Source organism: Osmia bicornis, chromosome 6 (genome assembly GCF_907164935.1).
Source record: "Osmia bicornis bicornis chromosome 6, iOsmBic2.1, whole genome shotgun sequence".
In the NCBI taxonomy this organism is placed as follows: Eukaryota; Metazoa; Arthropoda; class Insecta; order Hymenoptera; family Megachilidae; genus Osmia; species Osmia bicornis.
The window spans coordinates 1,443-28,967 of record NC_060221.1 but is presented as its reverse complement, the minus strand read 5'-3'; the positions used below and the strand labels follow the sequence as shown (position 1 = coordinate 28,967).

At 31.2% G+C, this 27,525-nt stretch overlaps 2 protein-coding genes and 1 long non-coding RNA gene across 5 annotated transcripts; 1 reads left to right on the top strand and 2 right to left on the bottom strand.

Annotated features, from left to right (window-relative positions):
• Positions 1 to 32: 32 nt before the first annotated feature.
• Positions 33 to 22,175, top strand: LOC114873162 (vitellogenin receptor). Of its 3 annotated transcripts, none has more exons than XM_029181192.2 (32): positions 33 to 176; positions 4,345 to 4,411; positions 4,498 to 4,625; positions 4,975 to 5,112; positions 5,349 to 5,454; positions 5,529 to 5,678; positions 6,205 to 6,321; positions 6,442 to 6,567; positions 7,066 to 7,281; positions 7,659 to 7,830; positions 8,631 to 8,832; positions 8,913 to 9,104; positions 9,183 to 9,303; positions 10,240 to 10,380; positions 10,651 to 10,903; positions 10,987 to 11,189; positions 11,872 to 12,027; positions 12,971 to 13,098; positions 13,180 to 13,304; positions 13,870 to 14,072; positions 15,699 to 15,874; positions 16,666 to 16,907; positions 17,723 to 18,030; positions 18,743 to 18,982; positions 19,305 to 19,457; positions 19,857 to 20,002; positions 20,083 to 20,174; positions 20,532 to 20,769; positions 20,871 to 21,048; positions 21,313 to 21,601; positions 21,687 to 21,807; positions 21,878 to 22,175. In XM_029181192.2, exons 2-32 carry the CDS (start codon positions 4,348 to 4,350, stop codon positions 22,007 to 22,009), a joined length of 5,256 nt encoding a protein of 1,751 aa, XP_029037025.1. In that variant the 5' UTR covers positions 33 to 176; positions 4,345 to 4,347; the 3' UTR covers positions 22,010 to 22,175. The 3 variants fall into 3 exon arrangements, with proteins under 3 accessions (XP_029037025.1, XP_029037023.1, XP_029037024.1); XM_029181190.2 differs by lacking the exon at positions 33 to 176 and adding an exon at positions 3,072 to 3,255; XM_029181191.2 differs by lacking the exon at positions 33 to 176 and adding an exon at positions 3,861 to 3,908.
• On the bottom strand, positions 4,065 to 5,342 carry LOC114873166. Its single transcript, XR_003788883.2, has 2 exons — positions 5,248 to 5,342; positions 4,065 to 4,203 (listed from the first exon to the last, which is right to left on the bottom strand). It is a non-coding gene; the product is annotated as an uncharacterized LOC114873166 (long non-coding RNA).
• Positions 22,162 to 24,948, bottom strand: LOC114873163 (glutathione synthetase-like). Its single transcript, XM_029181193.2, has 11 exons — positions 24,644 to 24,948; positions 24,349 to 24,532; positions 24,182 to 24,257; positions 23,983 to 24,107; positions 23,863 to 23,905; positions 23,688 to 23,761; positions 23,436 to 23,600; positions 23,178 to 23,331; positions 22,995 to 23,102; positions 22,579 to 22,865; positions 22,162 to 22,506 (listed from the first exon to the last, which is right to left on the bottom strand). The coding sequence occupies exons 1-11, from the start codon at positions 24,735 to 24,737 to the stop codon at positions 22,380 to 22,382; spliced, it is 1,437 nt and encodes a 478-aa protein (XP_029037026.1). The 5' UTR covers positions 24,738 to 24,948; the 3' UTR covers positions 22,162 to 22,379.
• Positions 24,949 to 27,525: the final 2,577 nt, after the last annotated feature.

Sequence of the window (27,525 nt, the reverse complement as noted above, 5' to 3'; positions counted from 1 at the left end):
ATTCAGAGAAACAATTTCTTCTATAATTTCAGTACGCTCTCTGTATCGACCTTTAGTGCCTTGATAACAGTCGTAGTGGTAACAACGATCCAACCGTTTCAATATAATCCTCGTTAGAGCAGTTCAAACCGAGAAAGTTTATTTCTCACATCTTCATACATAGTGTACAGATTCACGTAAGTATATTAAATAAATCTATATTCTTTATTTCTTAGTACGTTTATTAAATGTTCATTTTGTTCATTCGGCATTAACGAATTGATAATATGTAATAATTTTAATAAAATATCGGGCTTATTCAATATCGGGCAAGTTCCGATATAAACGAGGAATTTATTATTTTAACTGATTCATTTATTCTTCGAGGAAGAAATGACTAAATTGTAAATACATAATTGATTAAAACTTACTATATCTTTAAATCAAACTTTTAATTTCAATCTTTGCGGTTATGCAGTTTTTCAGTGTTGCAACAGTTTTCTTTGCAATAATACTATAGGTAACTAAGGGCGTTCGATGAGTACTCATTTTTAAATTGAAAATAAAGTAAAAAAAATAAATAAATAAATAAATGAAAGATGAAACATAAACTAGCATATAGAATTATTCTTTACTACGACAAAAATCAATATACATTTCAACAAAAGCAGTCTAGTACAGTGGCCCGGTCATAATTGTGAGACAGGGGGCCAGAAAAGTTTTTCCTAATATGTACCTTATTAGCTCTATCACAATATTAAGTCTAATTTCTTTCATTTTCGTTTAATTCAGATAATATTTTCTGAAATTTTCATAAATTAGAATTTCAGTTTTCCCTTTTTAATTAACAGATCAAAGTCGCATCAACAGCAGAGGTCATTAGAGCGACTGTATTAAGAATTACGGGTACATTAGGGATAGATGGTTGGAAGCTGTATTGTCAGTAGGGTCTTCATAGCTTGTCCAGTATTCCGATGGTGTTACAGAATTTAATCACTGCGGCCTGGTGCAATGTCGATGTGATCACTTTCGTGAGGTTGGCCTTAAAATTCAGTCTTCTCCTTTTTTGCGCGTATTTTCTGCATTTAATGATGATGTGGTGAATGGTTAGATTTTCGTTGCATATTTCGCAAGTACTGGGAGGACTATTGTTGAGGATGTGTGCTTGTGATAATTTACTATGGCCGGTTCTGATTTGCGTTAGTGCAACTTGTTGTCTTCTATTAAATTTGGAATTTGTTGTTACGTCGTAGAAGTTGCTAATTGATTTGTGGAGTAAACTTGCTTTGTAGTTTTGTCACATTTGATTCCAAGATTGTTACTACATACAAGGAAGTGATGTGCCTGTTGATACATATATCTATGGACGTGCCAGGTCAGCCATTTCGTTTCCGAATATGTCCTCGTGAGACTGGATCCATGCTATTATTACTGTTTTGTTAAATTTCATCAGTTTGTCGTAGGTTTCTTAAATTGCGGCATATGTATGTACATATCTCGGTGGTTTGTTTCACGTTTTGTGTTTTCAAGATGGAAGACAAGGAATCGGAAAAAATGATAAATATTAGATTCAAGAGAGCTATCAATAAGAGTAAGGGCCGAGAGAAGTGCGTATGATTCAGATGTATGGATACTGTTGAAGGGGTTCAGGCCATATTTAATTGTTTTATTATATTTTGCGTGACGACGGTAGTTCTTGTTCCGCACTTATTATCATTCGACCCGTCGAATATCGTATTGGTGTAAACGTGGGTGAAGTTGGTATAAATGTTGCAAAGGTTGCAAATGTTGAAAATAATTCCTTCCACTCCTTTGTATTTAGCTCTTCCTTTTTTATTCCTTGCGAGTGATAGTTCGATGACAGGGTAAACTCAATGTTCAGGGAGGTACTTTGTGGGGTCTGTTTGTTTCTATGGCCGGCAGATCGTATTGGAATTCGTCAAGATAGATTTTGATTCTATGGTGAAGGGGAATATTGCACGGTTGATAATTTGTGTTAAGTTGATTCCTAGGGAAGCAGTCCTCCAAAATGATTGGATTTATGGATCTTAGCAGCCCCGTACGGCGTATTTTAGGCTTATAAGTTTTCTTCTATGCTTCAGAGACGTTTCGCCAGCTTCAATCAAAATACTTTTAATAGGGCTAGTATGAAATGCGCCAGTTGCGAGTCTAAGGCCGTGTTTCCACATGCGAGAGAACTCGAGGAAGTCTTGCAAAAGATACTTGCAACACCGTTTACACCAATAAGCAACTTCTCGCAATATGTATGTATATCCCCAAAGGGAAGACTCATATTAACGTTAAGATTTCGACCGGGTACACGTTCGACTAATAAAATACATTGTAAAATACATCTTTTGTTGCCCTAGCGATAAATAAATGGAAATGAATTTGCCTAAAGAACAATTACTACGCGTCCCTTGCTTTAATGATCCACGGCACAGATAGAAACGCGATGTTTAATTAAATTGTATTTTCGGTACTTTTTTTTTTTTAAGTTTCATTACACAATAATAGAAAGAAATATAAAATTACTCGTGGACAAAATAGAAAAGTGTCACTGCGAGCGCATAGGACAGTCTGTCAGACATTTATTGCAGAAGTTTTCTTGCGTATGGAAACATGGCCTTAGCCCGGTGTTGCGGACTGTTTCAAGTTTTTTGAGAGCATCTGTTTTGGCAGAGTCCATAACTGCGAAAAGACCAGTTTTCGTTCTTTCGTGCGCATCTTCGCCCTGATTGGCGATACTCCCAAACGAAGTAGAAAGCGATTAGCGGAGAACTCGCTGTGTTCTCCCACCACCTTCCAACCTGCGCTTCGCAGTTATGGACTCTGGTGAACTGCGGTATGCATACATAAATACTTAAGTACATATATTATTGACGCGTAGTCTAATTTAGATCGGACAATTGCTATATAGGCCTGTGTGAGCACGGTTTTGTCCGTTCCCCAGTTGTTACATGCTAGTGCTTTTATTATTTTTATCCTTTCTTTACCGTTGTTGATGAGGTTACATACATACATGTTTACTCCATGTAAGTTTCGAATCAAAGAGTACGCCGAGAATTTTAGTGCAAGTAACAAATAGAAGCTGGGTAATACCAATTTTTAAGGCCGGTACAACGCTTTCCTGGCGTTTAAAGAATACGATGCACTCTGTTTGCGTGGTTGAAAATTTAAATCCATTTGTTTCATACCATTTGAAAAGTTTATCAAGAGAGTCTGATGGATGAGCTGTTGGGAGGTGTTAGTGGATTTTCCCTTAAACATAAGATGGTAATGTCATCAGCAAATACTCTAGTAATTAATTGTTGGAAGTTGAGGATGTGATTCTTATGGCGGTCTTCAATTTCGTTTATAGCCGGATCAAGGATTTCGTCTATTGTTTTAGATGCAAGGATGGGTGAGATCGGACGTATTAATCTCTTCTCGTTCTGCGGAACAATTTTTATTCCAGTAGTGGTGGGTGGTTTAGGAGCTTTGAAAATTTCGTCCAAGTATGTACTCTCATTGTTAGTCGGTAAATCGGATGACGTGTCAGATGGTGGTCATTTTTTGTTTGGTTTTGTAGTCGCTGAAGTTGCGACTTGGTTCGGTTACCATGATTTTTTGTAAGTATATGTTCGGCGGGAGTTCGGCATCTTGAACGTGTGTGTCTGTGATTTGCATACGTTCTGTCGGTTCCGTTTCTAAAAGGTTATCATCGCTTGGTAACGGTTTGGTATTATGATCAGAATTTTGGTACATAGAGGTTTGAATTTTCGATGCGGTAGTGTAAAACTCTGTACCTACTGATATCGTTTGTCTCTGTGTTGTGCGGGCATTGTCTGACTATATGCCCTTCCTGTTTACATAAGAAACAATTTAGTAAATTTAGTTTGTCAGACGTTGCGAAAATGCGGTATACTGTATCTTCAAAAGAAATAACGGTATTTTATTAGCATCTTCAGGGTTTATGTACATCCTTCTTCTAAAGCTTAGAATGTGGGCGTATTCAGGTTTCGTGATTCCTGCTTTTAGGAAATCAATGAAAATCATAGCCCCCTTATGTATATGTACATATACAGTAAATTTAGAAGTCGAAGTCTGCAGATTTATTTATTTTATTCAATAATTACAAAAACCTCTATTTGGGCCCTATTTTCATCGAGCCCTAAGGATAATCGCAGCTCTGTCAATTGACCCTTCTGATCTCACATAGTTGAACTGCTGCTTTAATAATTTCTGTAATTTAAAATAGAAAAATCTATGATCCGTCATTTTGAAATCATTCTTTATGGGTTTCGTTATGGTATCAACATACATATATTATGTTGATTGAAACTAAAATTTTGAAGACAAATTAATTTAATTCAATTTTTCTAGACTATGTACCGCAATTTACTTCTGTACTTCGTGTTGAACGTCTTCTACTTACACATCGATTCTGCAGGTAAATGCTACATTTTAATTAAACTTTGAAACAATTTTTGACTTGGTTGCGTTCTAATTTCTTCTTACTTTTTTTTTAACTCAAAGTTATATCCTGCGAACCTCCGGATTCATTTTTGTGCGAAAACAAAAGATGCATTTCAGTCTACTACAGATGCAATGGAGAGGACGACTGTGGTGACGAGTCTGATGAAAAAGATTGCAAAAATACTAATGTACATACATACATACATACATCGTAATTTTTATCAATGTATATTTACGATATTATACTGTTCAAAATACGGTGAAAAAAAAAAGTGAACAATAATATTATTATGCGATAGAATATCCAATAATTTGTAAATTAGCACTCTGACTCATTAGCGTAACTAGGATTCTTTTCTGGGTTGGCCCCGCTTCGTTAATTATAAATATATGTATACATACATATGTACACCACACAATTATTCATTTCATATCATTTAATTTAGAAAAAAATCCTGTATAACTCCTTTGACCTTTGAACAGTATATTTAACGATATAAAATTGGAATACTTGGTTAACCCGAAAAACCGTTTCAGGTTATGCCGAATCTAATTCAATGCGCCACAGATGAGTATCAATGTAAGAATAATTTTTGCATACCGATTGAAAAATTTTGTGACACTAAACACGACTGTTCCGACGGAGAAGATGAATACGATGGTTGTGTAAAAGACGTAAGATACTATTTATGTATAGTATTTTTCTTTGTTTATAAAACAATAAAAGAGAAGAAAAAAGTAAAGAATATAAGACATTTCAAGATGTTTTTCAATTCTATTCTTGAAAAATGAGAAAAAGTTTTGTTATACCTTTTCTATATTTTTCATTTTAAGTAAAAATTCCGGACTTCCAGATAACACCCAGAAAATAATATCTTTCTTAAAATATAAAATAATCTCTTTTATAACAGTTAAAATGCGACACTTTTCGATGCACCGACGGTCATTGCGTACAGAACGAATGGGTTTGCGACGGTGTTACGGATTGTCCAGACGGCAGTGACGAAAGAAATTGCGGTGAATTTGATATTTTTACGACTAGCTGGCGCGTTGAATTCATTTTACTTACATATTTCAATTTGTCTTTATAGGAAATGAAACAATACCATCCAATAAATGTAACAACGATATAGACCGGTATCTGTGCAAAAACCAAAGATGCATCTTTTTGAATGCGACCTGCAATGAAAAGGACGACTGTGGCGATGATTCTGACGAAAATATCGACGAATGTAAGAAGGGTATGTACTTGAAAAATATGTAAGAACGTTAATAAAATTATTGGAGAAGAGTTATATGAAGAATATATGTATAATAATAATAATATATAATGTAACAAATGTAATTTAATTTAATTGAAATTAATAACTAAATTGGAAACGTAAACAAATTAATATACAATACATTATTTATTTCTAAATAAAAGCTACATTTTAGCTTTTGTCGTACATTTTGAAAAGAGCACTCTTAATCCTTGAACAGCGAAATCTAGGTCAATCGAGACCCAAACTCACACAAGGATATTAACCTAAAGTGAAATGTATAATTTTTAAACGAAAGAATTTTATATATTTGAAGAGTCATTTTCAAAGAAACAGTGTAAAATTTTAAAAATGAAAATAATATGGAGTACAAAATTAAATTAAAACTGGGGCTCACTCCATGGTTCGCCGTCCGGGGGGTTGATTGTTTCCATAATTTTAAATAAAAAAATCTAAACTTCGGTACTCGGGAGGATTATTATATTTTAATTATTTCGAATTGCAGCCGATTCATCCTGTAAACAAACGGCACACTGTGAGCATCATTGCAGAAGAACACCTGAAGGTGCTCAGTGTACCTGTCGACCTGGTTACAAGCTGTCGGGCAATCGAACGTGTACAGGTAAATATTGAAAATATGTATCGGTTAAATAATTGAACTGCTTAATAACTATTCTATGTAGTCTTTGGATTAGTAGATATGGTTTCTGTTAAAAAGAGATAAATTTTCTTTCTTTCATAGACATTAACGAATGCGAAAGTTATGAAATATGCGATCAACAATGTATAAACACTGCTGGATCCTACATGTGTTCATGTCAATCTGGTTACACGTTAGGGGATGACAAGAAAACTTGTAAAGTCGAAGGTACTTAAAATTTGTTTCCTATTTATTTTAGAGGCAATGATTGTACATATTATAATGTTATCATTTCATTCAACTAAATTCTATTAGTGTAAAATTGTAAAATTATTAACATAGATATAATTAATTAATAATAATTTTTATTAGTTTAATTATTTAAGTCATTTCACGGTCATTGACGTAACTAGATAAGTGTCGGCAGGCATGCTCTATCCCCTCGAAATGATGATTGACAACCCTCTTGTAAAATTTTATTTTAATAAAAATAAATATATGGAGTAACATGCAGTATTAAATTAAGAACGAAAATTATTAAAATTAAGCAATATCAGACCCTTGACACTTTAGTCTAGTAAAGCTAGAAAACGTCACCCACTCCAGGTAAAGATTCTAATTACACCACGATGCTTTCGTTCAACAAGAAAGTGTTAAATTACAAATGATAAAATGCGAGAACATTTTAACAGTTCTACCGTTTCTAATTAAAACCTTGATTCGTAGGTGGCGAAGCTTTGATGGTGTTTTCAATCAAGTCCGAGATCCGCGGCTTTTATCTCGATTCTCAGGTATATTATTCTGTAACAACGAATTTGCAACACGCTGTGGCTGTTTCTCAGGATGCGAATTACGTGTACTGGTCCGACGTTAAAGACGGAGATGAAGCAATAATCAAGAGTTCAGACGATGGTTCGCAACAAGAAGTAATCGTTACAACAGGTAAATCATACATATATGATTTATTATTATTTATTTCACTGTCTATCAGTGCCGGATTGAAGGCAGGTCTAACGATAAGAGGAGGTACATAGCCCTTATGAGCACCCTTATGAGCCTTCCATATTGAATGAATTCTTTTTCCACTATTCTTCTTTTTCTTTCTGATTAAATGTTGTTTAATTTTATTTAGAATAAATTTCAATTTTTCAACCACGTTTGTCAATCAAGGAGGTTGACGTTTCATCGAGAGTTTGATAGCCCTAGGCCTCAGAAACCTTAATCCGTTCTTCCTGTCTGTTCGTAATGAACGTTGCTCCATTTTTGCTCACCACAAATTGCTTATTGCTAATATTGCTAAAAATATTGCTATGTTTAAGGTTTGAACACTCCTCGTGATCTAGCAGTGGATTGGGTAACTGGAAATATATACTTCACAGACAGTGGTTACATGCATATTGGAGTTTGCTCTAACGATGGATCTTATTGTACCATTCTAATTAAAGAACAACACTATACACCAAAAGGTTTGGCCTTATTACCATCGAAAGGGTCAGTATTCTGAACGTGAAGAATTGTGTCAGTGAACCTTAAAAATTTAGTCGCATTTTCTTTTTTATACAACAACAGTTTATTTTTATTATGACTAATTTAAACGCGTTGTTCCATTTTCATCATAAAATCGTAAAAACGTCCTACAGAGCTTGCTCCATTAACTACACTTTCAAGGTATTTAATACCTTCCGATTAGAAACCTATTAATATAATAGACCTTTGATGTCAGTGGTTATTGACTGAAAAGCAATTATGTAATAAGCCATTGACCGTATAACTCTACAGGGTGTCCCATCCAATTGGGCCAAGTTATAACTCTAAAACGATTCAAGATACTTATAGAAAAAATGTTAATAAGAAAAATGAAATGGTATCAAATGAAGCATCAAGTGATGATGGCGACGTACAATGTATCGGTTCGAAAAGTGGAAATGTTTCAAAAATTTCAAGGTCATATTTACTTTCTTTAAATTGAAGAAATTCCCCATTTATTCTCTGCAAACAATTACTATAAGGTACTGGGTAAAAAATTAATTAGTTCAAAAGAGTTATAGTTCATTATAGTTTATTAGTTCATCAGTTATAGCTTGGTCCATTTGTAAGGATCACCCTGTATACATAAATTAAGAAGATCTTTATAATAGAGGTTACTCGTTTTATTTTATGTTATTATTTATTTAATAATAATTCTTTATGTTATCTATGAGAAATAATTATAATATCATCCCTCATAAGATAGATAACTGTGTAAAAATTATAAACATATAATTAAAAAATTCATTTATTTTCACGATCAGTATAATGTACTGGTCCGAATGGGGCTTGAATTCCCGTATATTAATGACGGGAATGGATGGAAGAAATGGTAGTACATTGATAGCCGAGAACTTGGAAGGGCCAGACAGCCTATCTATCGACTATGCGAATTATAGATTGTATTGGATTGATAGTAAATTAAAAGTGATCGAATCGATACGGTTGGATGGTTCAGACCGTAGGGTATGCATTTAATGGAAATAATTATTAGAATACATAATAATATTAAACAGTAGTAATCAGATGAAGGATTAATTCTTCAGATTGTATTGTGTGAAGTAGCGAAGAAACCTTTTTCATTGGCAGTATTTGAAAATAAATTGTATTGGAGCGATTGGATATCAAATACCATACAATTCTGTAATAAATTCAACGGTAAAGATTGGAATATTTTGGTGAAAACGAATAGCACCATATACGGACTCCACATATACCATTCTGTTTTAAAGCCAAAGGTACATTCTCTATAATCCCTTTACATTATTTCCTTTATTAGTCATAATCATAAAAATAAAATAGTTATTTAATTACAGATACCCAATCCATGCAATTCGAATCCTTGTTCTCAACTGTGTTTATTGAATTCAAAAAGTGGCTATACTTGTGCTTGTACAGTAGACAAGGTGCTGAATTCTGATCAACGCACGTGTCGCGGTGAGTATTATAAAAACTAGACAGTTAAAAGATCCCTTTTTCAAATTTCAAAATGCACACGGGACATTAATTTAGAGACTTTAAAAAGACAAAAAAATATTTGTTTAGCATGGCTTTTAGTAAAACTTAATAATTAAAAAAAGGTACATACATATTGGGAATGCATTGGTGATTAAATCAGGATTACCTGGGGAAAATGGCGATATAGGAGAATTTAGAATTAATTTAGAAAAACTTAATTTTGACGATATTAATAATAAATATAATTTCGACCAATAAAATTTTGTATATAAATGAGACAATATAAATGATAATGCGGACCACCTCTTTATGGTGCGGTCAAGGGGTTCATTGTCGCCAGTTCCTTTGTGTCCTGCTGCGAGAAAATCACCCTGTACATTATTACACGTTATTAGATTATTTTAAAACGAATATTGCACGAATTATATTATAATATATATCACAGTATACTTACTTCGTACCATCTTAGTGCTTTCTTACGTTAGTGCAGTCTCGCCAAACTTTGGGGTCCGCACCCCCATCGCGTGTACTTGATACGTTCCTATAATCGTCATCGTTACATCACGAAAAAATATATCCCACTCATTATTTTCCCTAAGCATGCCAATGAGGAAGGAGGAGAAGGCGGGACATTACATATGTATGTACCATTTTCCTGGGGAAGCCTGATTTGTTCGCAACTGTACATAAAAATTGTATCATTGTACTCGTCTACTAGCACCTTTTTCATTTCACAACTTTCTATTTTTATTAATTATTTTATTTGTACTCTTTTAAGAACGCAGTTCTTAATATCTATATACATATGTATATTTTTAGGGCCATTCTTTTAGACCCTAAGAAGCTTACAGAAGTATAAAGATATATGTAGCTGGATTAAATTATTGTATGTATATTGAAATTTATAAATTTCAGCGGTGAAAAAGAAGATACACCTAGTCGCCGCCGGAGGAGACACACTCATAGATTATTACCACGAATTATTGGGAAAGCCGAAAATGACAGAAAGCTTTTCGTTAAAACACGTCACTGCGCTTGCTTATAATCCTCTTACTGGTACGGTTTTAATAATCGATCGTGATTCATAGCTATTCCAATGAATTAAGCCTCAATACTGTTCTTAATAAATAATCTCCTCTTCAAAAAACCAAATAAACCTTCACATTCAAATAATACCATAGCATACATCTTTATTTTTTAATAACTTCATCTTCACGTTTATAAAAATTATTGAATAAGCATGTTTAAACTGTTATATTATATATACGATTCTTCGTTTTCGTTAAATAGTTTTAATAATATAAATATAAAAAAAAATCGTTACAGGTGGTGTACTGGCGAACGATCAACTGATGGGTAATATTCTACAATTTAACACTGATACCGGAGACATGAAAATCATACTACCCATCGAGGACAAAGTATTGGGCGGAATGGATTTCGATTACATTGGAAACAATTTATATTTATCGGATGAAAAGTACAAAACCATTGAGGTTTATAGTATGAGTACGCTCGATAAAACGATTTTCTATTTCCAAGAAGAACCTCACGATATCGCGTTGGCACCGGAGGAAGGGTAATCATTTTCTCGATTAATTCTGTACAAATAAATGAAATGAAATGAAATGAAATTTTAAATATCGTGCATTAATGTTGCAGGATCATGTTTGTCGTTTTCGGTGATAATGGAAGGTACCGTATAGATCTAATGCAAATGAATGGACTCGGCAACAGAAATACCATCGAAGGGATGAAAACACCGTTGTTTGGACCGAAAGTATCTTTAGCTTATGACAGAGATTCAAAACGACTGTTTTGGAGCGATCAAGGCACTGGTCGTATTGGTAGAACGACGATCAATGGTGAGTACATACATATTCTCTTAATGCGATAGGACATCTACTATGTATTTACATATTATGTATACATACATATGTATATAACCATTGGACGGCGGACCATGTAAGTAGAGACCCCCAATTTTAATTTAATTTTCTATTTCATATTATTTACACTTTCTAAATTTTACATTGTTCTTTTAAAATTATTCTTTCAATATACGAAACCCTTTCGTTTAAAAATTATACATATGTACATACATATATTTAACTTTAGGTTAATATCTGTGTAAGTACATATTTATGTATACATACACATATATATATTTTGTAAGTTGGGGTCCCAATTGATCTAGGCTCCGCTGTTCAACAGATAATTAACAAGGGCGTCGTGTTAACCTTTCCCTAAGTATGGTGTTTTTTCACCCCTTCCTTTTTTTTATAAATGAAAAATTTAATCTATGCATACATGCATAGATAGTAATCAAAAAGCAAGAGTAAAAAATGTCAGTTCCTTTTCTTTATTGCGTTAATGTTTGTACAACACAAGATGTTAGCTTTATTTCTGAAAAGTTTTGTATTAATCTATTGTACTTTTTAAGTTTCGAGTGCAAGGTTTGGTGTTTCATATATCAAAATCTGTTCGACGTCAATCAATAAATTAATAATAATAATAATAATGATGATTCTGTTACCTATATAATAGGTTTGGAGTCTTATATCTTTCGCACTGGACTGTCATCGCAACCCGTGAGCCTCGTTGTACTAGATGATTACGTGTTTTGGACCGGGTACAAATCGAATCAATTGCACTGGACCATTAAAAGCGACGTGCAACAATATCAAAAACGCATTCCGTTACGTGAGTGAAATTAAACGAATGCTCGTGTAGAGCTCTTAATAGCTATATAATAATAATCAGATAGTACTCGATTAGCGAGGTAGTAATAGAGTTACGGTTACCCACATACGGTGAACCGATAAAATACAGTTGGCTGGTTAACTACGTGAACGGATGTGTTCACCGTAATAGATTACAGATGTTTATGTAATTTTCATGTACCAAAATAAATTGCTCAAAATTTGGATAATGTCCACAATATTGAAAATAAAGTAATTCTTAGACTTAAATAAAACACATCTGCAATCTGTTGCATCTTTCAACAGGCAACTTTTATAAAGATATATTTCAAATAACACTATTCAGCAATTAATTGATTTCCTGATGTTTACTATACATTTTTTAGAGGATAGGAAGAAAAACTTATCTACATACATATAACTGATTGATGCTTATTATGCCCAAAAATATATATTTTTTCAGTGTTCAGTGTTCTCTCTTTATATTTAAGTCAAAGCAATAATTTTATAGACACTTTTCTTCTAATCCATTCGAAATTGGTAAAAATAGAACTGCAAGATTCTCAATTAACCCGGTCGGACGACACGGACCATGGAGAGAGCCCCGATTTTAATTTAATTTTGTATTCCATATTATTATTATCATTTGCCAAATCTTACAATGTTTCTTGAAAAATTATTCTTTCAATGTGCAAAAATTCTTTCGTTTAAAAATTATACATTCAAGTTTACGTTAAAGTTATCCTTGTATTTCTGTAAGTTTGAATCTCGATTTATCCAGACTCCGTTGTTCAAGGGTTAAACAATACTAGACACTTGGCATTTCAGAAAAAGATCTTAATCACGCTAATGATTGCATTATACTTAATCATTTATAAATAAATAAATAAATAAATAAATAAATAAATAAATAAATAAGTAAATAAATAATCTTTATTCTTAAGGTGCGTCAAAGGATTTAGATCAATTGCAATTAGTAGCTTTGCACAACGCGCATGTAAAAGAACACGAATGTCACAAAAACAATGGAAACTGTTCTCACGTCTGTCTACTATCTAATCGTCGTTCACACGTAAGCCTAATACCCAATTAACATTATCTCCCAGACCTCGATAAATTTTTCTTTCTTCTGATTCTTTATGAAAATTTTCAGATTTGTGCGTGTCCACCGAATATGATGTTGAGTGTAGATAATAGAACCTGCAGCCTTCAAACCGCATGCAAAGAAGGCGAGGTCAAATGTAGCGAACACGATGTATGCATAAAACAGCATCAAAGGTATTTACATCATTAAGATTCTTTAGAATATTTTTCTTTTATTTTGGCAAGAAGATTCAGTGGTTTCGAAGGAAGGATTATGGGATGAATCTTTGATCTTTCAAGTATCATTACTTTTTATGAAAAGTTTGCACGGTAAAGTTTTATGATTTTTAAACATAAGAATTTTAGGATTTTAGAATCTTAGAATTCTGGAATTTTAGAATTTTCAAATTTCCAAATTTAACAAAATTGGAATTCTGGAATTTTAGAATTTAAAAGTTTAAAAATCTTGGAATTTTAGAATTTTAAATTCACATTTGTTATTTTACTAAATTAATATTACGTACATATGTATGTATATCAACCAATCAAATAACTTGAACGTCAAAAACTGTTTTAATTTTTTCTTAGCTTTAACAACTCAGAATTTTAAGTTTAGAAATATTGCAGTGTAAAATGAAGATGGTTTGCTTTTAAAAGGAAGTGAAGGGTTAAAACTAGAATAATCCTAAATATATATTTATATATCGTGTAATAAACACGATTTTTGCGATTAAAACTAAATGTTCTTTAACAACTTCAGATGTAACGGTGTACGAGACTGTCCAAACGGAGAAGACGAATCGAGCGTTTGCGAGGAATTGCGTTGGTCAAATTGCGAACACGACGACCAGTTTCGATGCAAGAACGGAGAATGCATCGGCAAGGCGAAACGTTGCAATTCACATTACGATTGTACGGATCGATCGGACGAGGAGGGCTGCGAAAAAAAGGAATGCAACTCTAGTAAATCAAATCATTTACTCCATATTATCAACGAATATTACAATATCTTTGTTATCTACAATAACAAGACTGTCTGAATTTAGCATTTTACGATAGGCACTATATACTGTGTATATAAAAATAATTGTATAGATGATATCTTTGCGGTATCATGGAATGAAATGATCGATTAGCGATACTCGCAATTATAAGTACCGCAAGCTCGAAAATTAATTTGATTAAATAAATTAACATTATTTGAAACCATAGTGTTTTAATAATGATTTGAAAACCGTCGTTCTTAAATACAGTCGAACCTCGATAATTCGAATTTTAACGGAACAAATACACGAAATTTTTAGTTAAGGAAAATTTAACAGTTAAGGAACAATTTTATTTCTATTTATAGAAACTTTGTATTTACAAAGGTTATTAGTCTTCAAATTATACGAACCGAAAGAAAAAGAAATTCAATTGTTGAAAATCAATTACGTATTATAAATAATATTTTAAACGGAATTGTATATTTTTCTAAATATCAATCGATGCATCTTGTTATTCTCTGTAACAGAGTATTACTTTTTGAATTTTAGGATTTAAAAGTTTGGAAATTTTGTAACACAGAAATTACAGAATTCTGTAATTTTATAATTTTGAAATTCTCGAGTTTTGGAACATCGGAATTTTCAATTTTAGAATCTTGAAAGGGCCAGCCCAAATTGTTGGGGTGGTGGTGTTGGGGGGCAGACCCTACCTACTTAGAAAGAATCTAGGAAAAACCTTAATCTCTCCCTAAAATGTTAATAATAACTTGCATATGTTTATTTATACGAATCAGTTTATTTAACGTCCAATAGTATTAAAGTACAATATCAAAGAAATCAGCTGAGCTATTCATAAAAAGAAATATGCAATTCCATTTGAAATAATGAAGATAACTTTAAAATCATTGAAACATCTCCACTTCCAAAGTCAGCACAATTATATTGAATATATCATTTAATTTTGCGTAATACAATTTTTTCCTACTTTCTATTATACCTTTTTAAAATTATAGTTTTGCCCAATTGCATGGAATACTCTGCATAGTCACTACTAAACTTCGATTTGCATGGGTTCTTTTCTGTATTCGAATTACTACAGAGGTAAAATAACGCATCTGAATACGTGGCAAATAATACAAGTTTATATTTCTCTGAAGTTTCCAAAATAGAAGAAGGAAATGAAGGAAATAAAGAAAATTGTAGTCTTACAGAGGTACGAGTTACCAAGGTTCGACTGTAATTTTGTAATCGTAATTTAAGTTAAAAGCTCGTGATGAATTCATCATCATCATCATCATCATCATCATCATCATCATCGTCATCATCGTCATCATTCCTCATTATCTACTTCTTCTGTTCAAATTATAGACAAGTGTCGGATCGATACTTGGCAACTGTTATTCGCAACTATATTTTTGTTAAGACTTTCAGAGACAATTTATTTCACGCGATAAGTGTTTGCGCGACGAAACGAATACATAATGTTATTTCGTTGCGAAACGTCGATATCGGAAAACGGTATTCGATATCGCGCACGAGGCAAATAAAATCGAAAATGTTTAAGGAATAGACGATCATTCACGGTAACTCTAATATCTTTCAGATGAGTTTCAATGTCACGAAGGAGAATGCATATCGAGATATCTCGTGTGCAACGGACGAAACGACTGCCCCGATTTGTCCGACGAAAGCAATTGCGCCAAACACACGTGTGGTGTCAACGACTTCGTTTGTGGTACCGGTACTTGCATCCCTAAAACGTGGAAATGTGATGGCGAGGTGAGCTCGAATTTTCACATTTTTTATAATTAATTAAACTTTTCAAAATCAATCATTTTCATAATTTGTTCATTCCGAAATACGAAATATCGTACAGAATAAATTGCACAATTTGTTCCAATTGATATACTTTTTATCAAGACATTAGTCTTAACCAAGTACAGTCATAACCAAGAAGAGAAAGCCGAATGCTGCAGTATCGAGAAATAGAATACTACGAGGTAAGAAAGTTTGTACTATTCAATGATTCTTGGTTATGACTGTACCCACCCCTGCTGACCTGACGTTCAGTCGTCGGTGCTGGGCAGATTGCAGCACTTAGGCGCTTTTTACTGGAATTTTTAAACGTTAATTACTGGAAAACAAAGCCACAAACGCTATATCGTCATTCTTGATTTTCGTCTTATTTTCATCCCTAGAAATCACCCCTTAAAAATTCTCCCACCTGTTCTCGAACACTCCATTATCAAAAGTTAAGGATATTTTGATAATTATTAAATAAAAAATTGTTATCCTCCTTATTTTTATTTGTATTTAATTTTTTAATTCAACGAATGCCACAGTGAAAATGTCCATTAATAACAAAGCACATCAAAGTTCTAATTATTATTAAGGATAGGAATATCTAACTTTCAAATTTAAGCTATCAATTTTATATAATTAGTTCAATAATAATACTATTCAATTTTTTAAATTAATTATTCATCATCGTAATGCATCAGTTAATAGCAATTGACGTGACAATCAACGAGTAAATTCAAGTAATACTGTAAATTCTTTTGTTATTCCAGCGTGACTGTCCAGATGATTCAGACGAAAACGAAACATGTTTAAGAGCTGCATGTCCGACCGAAATGTTTACATGCGACAGTGGTCGTTGCATCGACATGGTTTTAAAATGCAACGGAGTCAACGATTGTCAAGATAATAGCGATGAACAGTATTGCGCTAAAATGAATAATAATTACGTCAATTGCACCGACAATGAGTACAAATGTTACGGCACAAATATGTGTCTTCCGCAAACAGTAAAGTGAGTAGTTGGTTTATCTGCATTTTATAATTTATAATTATTTCTGTTTAATCAAATTATACTACCAAAACTAAACTGTATAGTTTAAAACAGTAAGTAATAGATGAAAATTTTATTAGGCAAAATTACATTTCGGAAGTGAAAATGTTTCAAAGATTTCAAGGTCATCGTTATTTTTTAAAATTAAACTATACGTATTTGGAAGCGTATTTTTATTTCCTACAAACAAGTATGAAGGTACTTGGGTGGAAAATTAATGAACTCAAAAGATATCTTATTGTTAGTAACAGACCATTAGGCTCTCACTGTCTAGATAAGACATCTTTATTAGAACTGATATTTTTTTCTAAAGAATCAAAAGACGTTTCGATTGGTATATAACAAAGTACATAAATTCTACTTTAAAACATTTTATTGGAATTGTATACCTACATATTGATTAGTAACGAAGTACTTACACAATTTCAATAAAAATTACATCGCGTAATGCTTCATTTTATTTCCATCTTGGACTATTTTATTATAAATGTACATACTCCTTGTTATCGTATTTTAATATTGACGATGAGAGTCGTAAATTAAAATGTATTTCGCTTTTCAAGTATACTATTAAGTTGTTGCATATTAAATTGTAGGATTCTGAAACATAGAAAGTTTGATTTATTGTAGAAAAATAACTCTCAAGGCTTGTGAAAATATGCTATAAATATAAATGTATTTTCTTTTAAATCATTCCTGTATCTTTGTAAATGACAAAGTTATTAATGTTTGCTTTTTGATTTTATTTTATTAACCAAGTTTCATTTCATACATAGATGTGACGGCGTTCAAAACTGCCCGAAAAACGATGATGAACGTAATTGCGTTCGATGCCAAATAGGAGAGTACGTTTGCGATAATCAGAAGTGCATCGATGCAAGCTGGGTATGCGATACGGCTAACGATTGCGGTGATGGATCAGACGAAAAGGATTGTGATGGGGGTAATTTCAGGATCAACAGCGTCAGCAGCAATTCTAATTGCAAAGAATTCAAGTGCTCCAACGGAGTCTGCCTTCCATTTGATAAGGTGTGCGACAGGGTAGCAGATTGCACGGATCAAAGCGATGAATTTGGACAATGTTGTAGGTTGAAGATGTGGTAAAAAAAAGCACATATATGTATACAACAAATCTGACACGATTTTATAACATAAAAATACCGCAAAATAACATTTTTGTCATATCAGTTTAAAACTTGATAAAACATTGATAAAAATGACTGATTACATATTATAATTATATGTAGTAATCAATTATTCAGCTATCGATTCTAATCAACATAAATAATGTTGATAATTTAATACATACATATACATATGTATATTGTACATACAGAATATTGAAACAAAAGTATAATTAGTGAAAACATAATACGGTGTTAGTTTAAATAATTTTAATTAGGAGATTGCATCTTTCTTTACTGGCTACAATGGCTCAACTATAACTGTCCAATGATGGAAATAAATAAAATCTTTTCATACCTTATTAATAACGATAACCTTAGTAATAATAAAATCTAATTCTCTCTTTGTTCCTGTGTACTCGAAAACATTAAAAATACCATAGATTTCCAATTTGTTAATAGACTTTTCGACAAATACTGATTGGCTTTAATTTTTGAGAAATTTAATTTCAGAAAATAATTTATATTTTTCTATTACGTATAATGTTAATATAAGGTAATGCAGTCTCTCTAGCCAAGATTTGTATGTTATTTATACTTTAATTACAAATAATAATTAATACTTTTTGAATTGAAAATTGAAGAATTTTACAATTGGATATATTTTTTCAGCAACCTCGTGTACAAAAGAGAATCCTTGTAAAAATATCTGTTACAAAACACCGTTGGGTCCAGCCTGTGGCTGTGGAAGCGGCTACCAATTAAGTAACGATTTAAAATCCTGCGAAGATATTGACGAATGCGAACAGAACATTTGCTCGCAAATTTGTCAGAATACCAATGGATCTTTTATTTGCTCCTGCCATGAAGAATACGTTCTGCGGAGCGATAGAACTTCCTGTAAAGTTGATGGTAAGAAAACGTATATTCCTCAAGCCTTTCTTACATATTAGATGTATAAATCAATAAATGTACAATCATTTCTAAATGAAATTTCATTATCGTCGCAACAATTAGTATTTTATTTTCAAAATATAGGAAAGTGCATATACTTATCATATATTACATATATTAGTAACATAATATATTGTGTTTTATATTGACAAATCTATTTTTGAACCACGAGTGAGAATTTATTTATACATTAAATATAGCGTTCATTAAAAGATTAAGTATGTAAGTACATATCATTAACTTATCAACTTATTGAACTTGTATTCAATCATTGCTATAGGACCACAAATGGAATTAATCACGGTTACTGAATCTGATATCAGAAAATTGTCAGCGAACTTATATTCAATTCAGATTCTTTATGAAAATGTGGATCTTGATATATCTGGCATCGACGTAAACGCGAGAGAAGGAACCGTATACTGGAGTAATGGTAATATTAACAATTATTTATACATACATTCATTTCCATTGATAGTTGTTAGAAACTTTTTCAGTTATTTTCTGATTCTATACATATTTATACTAGGACTACCAGTATTAAATTCACTTACGTTTAAATTGAAAATAAGCAGAGAAAGAATATGAAAGAAATATAAACCAACATGTACATTATTAATACCTTACCTGAGCAAAATTATATTTAAAAAAATAATGCACTTGAGTAAATTTTATAATTTTAAATCAGAATTTTGAAACATATAATTTGAACTGATTTTTGATAGCTGTAGTGTTAAAATTGATCCAAGTCCCACTGCAAGAAAGTTTATTATACTTTAGAAATGATAACACATGTACAAATTAATGAACAGAAACATTTTATTGTCTTCAGATAAGTTGGGATCGATAAGTAAAATACATCTGGAAAGCAGAAAACGAATGATTGTTACCGGCCTTGGCAAACCGGAAGCTCTTGCCGTTGATTGGATTACCAACAATGTATATTTTAATGATAATGACCATTTCAGCACCATCAAGGTACTGTGAATATTCATCGTTCATTTTATGCTGTATTCGCACACGACCAAGTAATAAGTTTTTCTACTAATAACTTGTAGGTTTGCAATTTAGAACAACAAAAGTGTGCCAAAGTGGTGTCAATAGAGTCAAGAAGCAGGGCTGTGGCAATTGCTGTCCATCCAAAACAAGGGTACCATTTTTATTTATAACACCTATATGTATATTAAATATAGTAATGGAAACACTACAAATATTTAAGCAGAATTATTTTATGAACAAATAGCAGCTCAATATTATATTAATACAAACATCATCGATGTTAAAATTAGTTAATGAATAGTTGAAGAAAAGAAGAAAATGAAATTAAAACTTTTATTAGAAATAGATATAAATTGCACACTTGACTACAGTAAATATAATTGTTTTTACTATTATTGAATGCGTTAATTAAAGAAATGTTTATTTATGACAAGTGTTTTCCATTATTATAGAAAAGGCTTCATAATTTTCATAATTTCACAACTATATCAAAATTTATGTTATATAGATTGCTATTTTGGAGTCAAGTTAGTTTTGCGCTATACGATATACCAACGAGTAAAATATATAGGTCAACCACCGTGGGTTCCAACGCGACAGCAATTCTATCACGAAATACTGGTGTTATATATGCATTTACAATTGATTACATCAGATCGAAATTATATTGGACAGACACTTTCCTAAAAGTTATTGAATCCTCAAATTTAGACGGTTCCAATCGCGTGATATTCTTAAAAACAGATGTAAGTGATCACGTATAAACACTTACATGTATTCATGAAATACAAAAATTAAATTATCATTAAACTAACGTACTTGGACTTATCAAACGAACTGTCCTTAGGTTTACCAATCTCTAAGCATAAACATCTTCGAAGACGCCCTATACTGGTTAATGGGTACAACTAGTACAGTGAAGAAATGCAAATTATATGGTGATAAATCGTGCACAGAAATTCCCATTGGTAATTCAAACATTGATAAACATTTCACAATTTTACACACTTCCAGACAACGCATCGGTGAGCATAGTCTTATTTTTTTTATAAAAATATTAACAACTTTAAACATGTTCTAAACAAGTAGCAATTAGATCACATCCTAGGATAAACACGAAAACAGATTCCAATACTATTTATTAAAATTCAAGTATAAAACTTTTAATATACGCATATCGCCAGCTTTTCTTTCAGAAGTAGATATTTCAAAACTGTATAAACTCTCTCCTATACCGCTATACATATTTCTTACTTTAATAATTTCGGTTTTATATTTTGATTAAGCAGCAAAGAATGTTTGCGAAGAGCGTAAATGCAGCTACATGTGCATATCAGGAAACAATACTGCCATGTGTACTTGTCACGATGGATACTCGAAAAATGATAATTGCGTAGAAAACAGAAATACAAGAATTCAATTTGATTCGAGTACAGCTAATGAAAGAAATGAAAATTCTGCACCAAATAGAACGCTGATCGGTGTAATTATCACTATGATAGCTTGTATCATAATTACGTCTGCATACTTTTATTACCAAAAAATGAAGCCCAATCTTTCAAATAAAAATAGTCTTAGGTAAATAGTTTATATGTATATAATTAATTAATACTGCGTAGAACTTCTGTGGAATAGAATAATGCATTTATTTTTTATTTCTTAGCATTCATTTCCAAAATGCATCGTACGAACATCAAAATGAAATTGCTACCTCGCTCGATTGCATTTCCGGTTTACCTCCAGGCGAGCACGAATATGTAAATCCAATAACAGATATTCAAAAGGTAGCGTGTTACTAATGTGATCGTATTCAATAACAATGAATACCCGTTCTAAATTACATTTTTAATTTAGAATCAAAACGAGAAGAAAATGGAAGAACATAAGAATTTGATAGAAATTTTCGATTCTGATCGAGCAGTCGATGAGCTTAAAGGACTTACATACAAACCAAATTTACCCACTTTATACAATAAAACAAATTAACATAGAATGTTTGTAAAGAAACAGAAGCGTGAATTAATTTGAGCGTATTTATTTATGGAAATATTTAATTGTAGTATTTATATTTAACGTACTAAAAATATTTAATGTAAGATATATTATTTTTCCATCCATGGTCAACAAAAATAAGTACATAGGTATAAATTTTTTTATTTTGTACTCCTTTTCTCAACATTGGTTTCCCTTATTTCATTATTAGCTTATAATACCATTAAGGAAAATGTGCATTTATCACAATAATATCTTTTATTTTATAATGTAATTGAAATATCTACTTTATTGTTTAAAATATAATCTTCTCTATTCAGAAAGCGTATGAAATTGTTCATAACTATATAAAACATTAGTGACGTTAACTAATAAGATAAGGACTATCAATGGCACCAATTCCTGCAGCTATACCACCTTCATTTTCATTTGAAGGTTTAGTTCTCAAAACATGTCCTACTTCTTCGCTATATAAAATTTTTTCACGATCTCTGCAAAAAAGAATTATAGCTGTTTGCCTCGTTTCATAAAAGTAAAGACGAAATAGAAGTTCACTTATTTACCCTATAACAACACCATAAACACCAAGTTCTGACACAACATCAAAGAAACGAAGGTAATTATTAAATGGCTCATTCTGAGCACGTACAATGTAACTTTTTTGTACCGGAGGATAAAAACGATCCATAAGTATCCAAGCACTTCTTTCCTCTGAATTTTTCATCGACTCTAAATGCAACTTTATATCTTCATTATAGACATTATTTCCACCTCCTTCTCTCTGTGGTTTAAGGACATATCTTTTTGGCTCTAACATAGCCTTCTCAATAATTCTATCACCTTCTTCGTTCTATTTTTCCCAATACGAACCATTAAAAAAATATTTGTAAATTATTACATAGTACTGCTCAAACTCAAAATTATATAGTACTATAACGACCACGTTTCATTGTCACTGTAAGATAGTTGTTATACTTACAAATTCTAACGAATAAAGTCCAGCAAATACTTCTTGTACTTGTTTTATTGCATCTTTATCTTTAAAAAAAATACTAAGTGCATTGGGATGTGCTAAAGATTGTTGTACCTATAAAACAATTATTCATCTTCTATGATATTTACTTAAAACAGATTGTCGACGAAGCGTGTTTACTGAACATACCTTTTTAGTACCAGCTAAATGATAATGTATCGATGGACACTTTATTGCTTGAGAACGTTCTATCAACATTCTAACTGACCATTCTTTCTCAGTAGGATAAGCTTCAACTTCGTAACCAGAGCGAAAGTAGACTACAGAAACTTCTGATTTTCCACTAAAAGTTTAAAAGAACATTTGTTTACTGTTTATCTATCCTAGTATTAAAAGTAGTAGCTATTTTTGTAAATATTAAATCAAAGAAAGTTGATAAGTACATACACTATTAATTCTTTATTGGCGCCCAATTTCGCTTCAGATACTAAATTTCTTAAACTTCTTCTGATTACTTTGATATTTGGATTAATTTTATGTATTTCAAATTCATGAAATCTTTGATCACATACGTTATAAGTAATATTTTCAACAACAAATAATATTACCCCCCTAAAATGAAAAGTCATTAAATATATATATATATATATATATAATTCAGTTTTAGGTATTTTTTAGTGCACGATAATAACTACATACTCATTATTGTTATATAATTTCCACGCATGTGTTAATCCTTTACAAAGACCGCTAATGGGATTATTTTCTGGAATCTAAAATAATTTAATGAAGTATTTGAAGTTAAATAAGTGAAATGAATATATATATATATATATATATATATATATATATATAAGAAAATAGAAAAACTTACATCTTTTATTTTATCTGCATGTCCCAGTTCTGATAAAATATATCTAAAAAACCAATCTTCTCGGTTATATTTAAATCTGCATTTGAATAGCATAAGAAAATGTGAATATAAATAACTCACTTATGATACTGAGTAATAATTGGAGCTATTCCTCCAAAACTGCTTGCAATGGTATTTAATTCAACTTGTTTAATTTCATCCTCGTGCAACATGTAATCCGATCGAAGCAAGCCAAGACTTAAATTCTATAATAGGTAAATATATTCGTCAAGTGTTAAATAATTATCAGATTAAATTGATATGTATTATATTACTTTACTTGATTAGATCCTTCGTCACATATAGTTTCATAAATTTCAAATAACTTTGCTGTGAATGGATCAGAATTAATTGTACTGAAAAAAAAGAAATGAGAAAAGTAACGATATAACAGCAGTAAACATATGTATATTAAAAACTGTAAACATGATTTTTGACTTTACATACCTTTTTAAACTGTTCCTCAAAAAATTATCATTATGTGCTACCTTATGTATAAGTTCATTTAATAATATTTGAATACTTTTAGCTTTCTGAAAGTTTTTTCTAGGAAAAGACGATGGCAAGAAAGCGAATGGTAAAAGTTGTACTTGATTTTTATTAAAACATTCTTTTGATCGCATACTGATACCTACCCAAACAATAAAGGAAAGCTTTTATTCATAAATGTTAACGTTTGTTACAATTTGTCATGTCATGAACAATAATTTTATACTAATGAATAATATTTATAAGTGGATACCATGCATAAGTGCCCAATCCTTGGCTTTATCTACAACACTTTCTATTTCTTCTTCTGAAAGTTGTATTTGAATACAAGGTTGCAGACGCGACATTTTTTATAAACGTATAAATTGAATAAGAAAATATACAGAATCACAGACAAAAAACAACTGAAATCCACATGACGAATTGCTGGAAATGATATTTAGATAATAGGTGACTTGACATTTCCTTATCTTATAATCGTTCATCATTTTATACGTCATAAAATTGTACATATATTGTATAAACACACGTATATATGTATGTATACTTTGTATGTATATGTATGTGCATCACACACCACGGAATATGTAATAAATTAGAGAGCACGAGCAGCAGATGAATTACCTACACTGCAAATTGTGGTCAGACATAAAAAAAAAATTGATGTAATAAACAATAATGATGTAATGAGGAAGAAAAATGTAATAAAAGTAATGGTGTAATAAACAAAAATGATGTAATAAAAAAAAGCGTGTAATAAATTATGTAATCGGTTAGGCTTGTAAACAAAAGCGTATAAATGAAATCTAACCGAAATGTAAACCTGAAATATAATGAAAAAACGTAGAAATAAAAATTCTCCGAAAAATGCGTTAAAACCAAATCCAAACCGTCAGATTAGTAAAGAACAACGTCAAAATAAAATTTAAACACTGAAAATAAAAAAAAGAGTGATGTAATAATGTTTGAGGATACGCTCAGCCATGATTGCGCTCACGATCAATAGATTTTATGCAATAAAGAGAGAGAGAGAAATGTAATACGTAAAGAATAATGAACATAGGTATCTTTTCACCTATGGCTTCTTCGTTGTAGCCATTTGTTACTTGCGTGTGCCCCTCTATACGCCGTGCAGTCTATGTTCAGTTAGGTGTCATGGCGTCTTCCCATGTTGTAGTTGACCTGTCGTTTACTTAATTCTATTTGTGCTTCGATATTTAAGTTGTCTATTCTTGTTGTTTACATTATAGATTTTTAATATTAGTGATTGCATTGTTTAACATTTATTGAACGGTCCGTCACCTTGTACTATGTACTAATTTTGTATTCATTTCAGGTAAAGTATATTTGGATTTTATTTGGTTGAACGATGACACTCCCGATGAGAGAAGAAATGTATCTCGCCCGTTACATTATAAATAGCTATTTTCCTAAGGTAAGCTAATTAGTTTGTATACATGATTTTTTCCCTTTGCATGCTGTAGGCTTATTAAGCGCTCCTCCAGAAATGAGGCAGACTTCCTTGTACGTAACAGGTATGTGTTGTATTTTTGAATGGTTTTCATTTATTAATTTATTGTGTTTCGTTTGTAGCATGCTATCATCTAATATGGAGGACGGTATACTATTAACTGTAAATTTGCACCGGACCATGGGATAAATCATCTAGTTACGCTCCCCAAGGGTAAGCATGTTTACATTATTTAGTTTATTTGTATCATTTACTTGTACGCTTGTAAGTACCATCGTGTTTCAACCACCCCTTGTTGTCGTACAATTTGTTATTCGGTTCCTTTATCGGTTGTGGGTGGTGTTATTCATTGTTAAATTCTAATTATTTATAAATGTACTTACAAGGATTGAATAATATATAAAATGATAGAAATAAATAATAATTGATATATTTATTATAAATGTATATACATATATATATATTAATAAATAACTTGTAGAAAGCATGTATAGGGAAATATCATTCGTAATTTGTAGCATATGAATTGCTCCATTTATGTAAGTAATTAGTTAGTATTTTATTATTATTGATTTATTTATCAGTGATTATTATTGATTACTTTTTATTGTGGAACGTTAAGTACACATACACATATATACACTTGTTCTGTTCTAAAAGACTGTTATTGGTATAGGATTAATTGTAAAATTTATTTTTTAGATGTTATTGAAAAGAGCATATCGCATTATACAAGAGCAAGGTGCAATTTTGTCCGATTCCGATTCTGCGAGTGCAAGGTGTAACTGGTAAGTACTTATTATTATTACGTTTGGTTATAATATATATATAATATATAAGTGATGTAATTTGTTATTTTGTAGTGGCAAGAAGAAGAAGGCAAGCTGAAGATAAAAATAATGTATATAAAAAATGTTTCCAATGTATACAATAAAATGTAATGTGCTTTTCTATGCTTGATTAGAAAAAAGGATTTTCATTAACAGTTAAAATATAATGTTTGTAATAAAATTGTATCTGTTGAAAGGAATTATATCATGTTTGATACGATTTGAATACTTTACAAGCTTAGAAAGTAATTTTCAGAACAACTAATGTATATGAATTGTATATAAGTGTGCGGTCCAAATACGTGAGAGTTATGTTAACTGTTGGTTTATTTCTAGTCCGGTGAATACTAATAAAAATGTGTGAGGTAGAATAATTGTTTGAGATAGATTAGTAATGTAAAATAAATGTTTCTAAAATATAAAGCAAATATCGATAGGATATGAAATAGATATTTGAAAAATGTAAATTCAATATTGAAATAATATGAAATAGATATCTTGAATGTAAAGAAAGAAAAAATTGAAAATAAAATTGAAACGTTTGAAATTGCACACGCGTTGTCTGAGATGACACTGTTCTTTGTGCACTTTAAAACGTTTTAATTTTATTTGAACATCTGTTTATTTGCATTTGAAATATGTATTTAATATTATTGAAATGTTGAATTTATATTGTTGAAGTATCCGTGTAATATTTTTGAAATATGTATTTAATATTATTAAAATGTTGAAGTATTCGTGTAATATTTTAGAAATATGTATTTAATATTATTAAAATGTTGAATTTATATTGTTGAAGTATTCGTGTAATATTTTAGAAATATGTATTTAATA

Bases quoted from the DNA above. Each gene is read 5' to 3' on its own strand.
- LOC114873162 (XM_029181190.2), top strand. From the start codon at position 3,205: ATGGATGAGCTGTTGGGAGGTGTTAGTGGATTTTCCCTTAAACATAAG. The intron at 7,831-8,630 runs GTCAGTATTCTG...TTTCACGATCAG, and splicing joins GCCTTATTACCATCGAAAGG to TATAATGTACTGGTCCGAAT. The intron at 21,049-21,312 runs GTGAGCATAGTC...TTGATTAAGCAG, and splicing joins CACTTCCAGACAACGCATCG to CAAAGAATGTTTGCGAAGAG.
- LOC114873163 (XM_029181193.2), bottom strand. From the start codon at position 24,737: ATGTCGCGTCTGCAACCTTGTATTCAAATACAACTTTCAGAAGAAGAA. The intron at 23,103-23,177 runs GTATGTTCAGTA...ATTGTTTTATAG, and splicing joins ATTTAGCTGGTACTAAAAAG to GTACAACAATCTTTAGCACA. The intron at 22,507-22,578 runs GTAAATAAGTGA...TCTTTTTTGCAG, and splicing joins GTTTATGGTGTTGTTATAGG to AGATCGTGAAAAAATTTTAT.